General features: G+C 43.7%; 1 protein-coding gene across 1 annotated transcript in view; it reads right to left on the bottom strand.

Annotated features, from left to right (window-relative positions):
* Window positions 1-184: 184 nt before the first annotated feature.
* The window catches only part of DPPA2 (developmental pluripotency associated 2), an 11,334-nt gene continuing 8,777 nt past the window's right edge, over window positions 185-2,741 (bottom strand). Inside the window, exon 7 of the mRNA XM_011932754.1 lies at window positions 185-384. Within this exon, the coding sequence (XP_011788144.1) occupies window positions 185-384 (200 nt within the window). The remainder of the gene's footprint in view (window positions 385-2,741) is intronic.

The following is a 2,741-nucleotide window of genomic DNA, read 5'->3' on the forward strand; positions in this document are numbered from 1 at the left end:
GGCTAATTTTTTGTATTTTTAGTAGAGACGGGGTTTCACCGTGTTAGCCAGGATGGTCTCGATCTTCTGACCTCGTGACCGCCCGCCTCGGCCTCCCAAAGTGCTGGGATTACAGGCGTGAGCCACCGTGCCCGGCTTATACACCTACTTTTCTGTGTGCCATGCTTAACAAGATACATAAGGGTTACCTCTTAGCACAGTCGGGGCATAACATATTATCTTCTATGCCTGGGGATGGGAAAATGCAGGCAGGTAACAAGAAGAGAGAAATCATCCTCCTGCGAGTGGTAGGCACCCAGGCCTGACCTGCATGAAACTGCAGGCGTACCCAACCCTTTGTGTCTGCCGAGAGAAGTCTGCCATGGACCACACACCACCTGACACCTGGAAAGGAAAAACAAACACAGACAGCAAAAATCAAGATAGCACCCCAACACAACCTCTCAGCAAGTCACTCTTGAATTTGCTTTTATATTCTGCTCACAAATCAATTGAATGAGATACATGAAAATGTAGACCACATGACACTATGATCTAATTTCACAAGTTACATAACACAAAGAATAATAACTGTTGCCAGCTGGGCATGGTGGCTCACACCTGTAATCCCAGCACTTTGGGAGGCTGAGGCAGGAGGATCACCTGAGATCGGGAGTTTGAGAGCAGCCTGACCAACATGGAGAAACCTCATCTCTACTAAAAATACAAAATTAGCTAGGCGTGGTGGTGCATGCCTGTAATCCCAGCTACTCAGGAGGCTGAGGCACGATAATCGCTTGAACCGGGAAGGCAGAGGTTGTGGTGAGCCGAGATCACACCACTGCACTCCAGCCTGGGTGACGAGAGCAAACCTCCATCTCAAAAAATAAATAAATAAATAAACAAAAAATAATGGTTGCCATTTTGAAATGCTTGCTTTGTGTCCAGTATTTTGCTAGGTGGTTTATATGTATTAATACATTTACTATTAAGTTCACTATTAATATTTACCTTCTATTTGCTTTTCTTATAATTTCTTATTCACAGGTGAGATAACTGAAGCTTATGGTGTTAAATATCATACATTACCCAGAGCCAAGTCATGGATCCAGGTATTCTGACTGACTTACAGGCCATTTATGTAACCACTACATTGTACTTCCTCAGCTATAGGAAACAGACAAGCGTCTGTTTAAAAGTGTAAGGAGGCTGGGTATGGTGGCTCACGCCTGTAATCCCAGCACTTTGGGAGGCCGAGGCGGGCAGATCATGAGGTCAGGAAATCGAGACCGTCCCGGCTAACACAGTAAAACCCATCTCTACTAAAAATACAAAAATTAGCCAGGCATGGTGGCAGGCGCCTATAGTCCCAGCTACTCAGGAGGCTGAGGCAGGAGAATGGCGTGAACTCGGGAGGCGGAGGTTGCAGTGAGCCAAGACTGCACCACTGTACTCCAGCCTGGGCAATAGAGCAAGACCCGTCTCAAAAAAATAAATAAAGATAAATAAATAAATAAATAAAAGTATAATGAACAGGCTGGGTGTGGTGGCTCACACCTGTAATCCCAGCACTTTGGGAGGCCCAGGTGGGTGGATCACCCGAGGTCAGGAGTTCGAGACCAGCCTGACCAACATGGCAAAACCCCATCTCTACTAAAAATACAAAATTAGCTGGGTGTGGTGGCGCACACCTGTAATCCCAGCTACTCAGGAGGCTGAGGCAGGAAAATCGCCTGAACCTGGGAAGCGGAGGCTGCAGCGAGCTGAGATGGCACCACTGCACTCCAGCCTGGGCAACAAGAGTGAAACTCTGTTTCAAAAAAAAAAAAAAAGTATAAGGAACAATTTCAATAGGGAGATGTAATATTTGCAAGAAAACAAGCGGTACACTTATGGAAGGTATGAAATTGAGAGAAAGTCAGCATTCTGAATGACTTACAGCCCATTTACCTAACCACTACGTTGTATTGCCTCAGCTATAGGAAACAGACAAGCATCTGTTTAAAAATGTAAGGAACAATTTAATTAGGGAGATGGGATATTTGCAAGAAAATAAGTGGTACACTTATGGAACATCTGAAATTGAGAGAAAGGAGCAGTCACAGTGAACTTAAATATCTGTAAATAAGCAGTATTATGTACCGTGATAGCTCCCCAATTAGACTGTAAAACAAGAGAACATGTGTGTGTTTAGCACAGTATATACCCAGCAGCTAGACATACCTCTGGACCATAGCAGATGTTTAACAATTGCAGAATGAAGAGAAATATAAAATGATAAGTCACTGTGGGATAATAGTAACTCATACAGCATATTAATAAAAATTAGAGGTGTCATCTTTGGGAAGGCAGTGCCCCCAGGCACGCAGCTTTATGGCTAGACAATGCCTTTGCACAAATTATTAAAGGTGTCCACTGTCCCCACATAAAGGCACGTAGCTTGAAGAGCAGAAGATATGCCAATTTTAGCTTTAGGTCTTCCTTCTGGTTGGTTTCCTTGTATGACGAATAATGTGGCCTACCATACTAGTTAGCTGGAGTAAAATAGGATCTAGAATAGTTCTGGAAATTGGAAGATGGGGGAGGAAGAAAAGGATTCAAGCCAAAACGGAAGGTGACTTGAGATAACAGACCCTGGAAATAAAAGCAATAGCAAGAAAAGAAGAGCAGGAGTTGGAAAAGTGGAGTTAAGTTATCCTCAAGATTTCTTTTTTTTGTTGTTTTTTTTGAGATGGAGTTTCGCTCCTGTTGTCCAGTCTGGA

The sequence above is a fragment of the Colobus angolensis genome, unplaced genomic scaffold (genome assembly GCF_000951035.1).
Source record: "Colobus angolensis palliatus isolate OR3802 unplaced genomic scaffold, Cang.pa_1.0 Scaffold98, whole genome shotgun sequence".
Lineage (NCBI taxonomy): Eukaryota > Metazoa > Chordata > Mammalia > Primates > Cercopithecidae > Colobus > Colobus angolensis.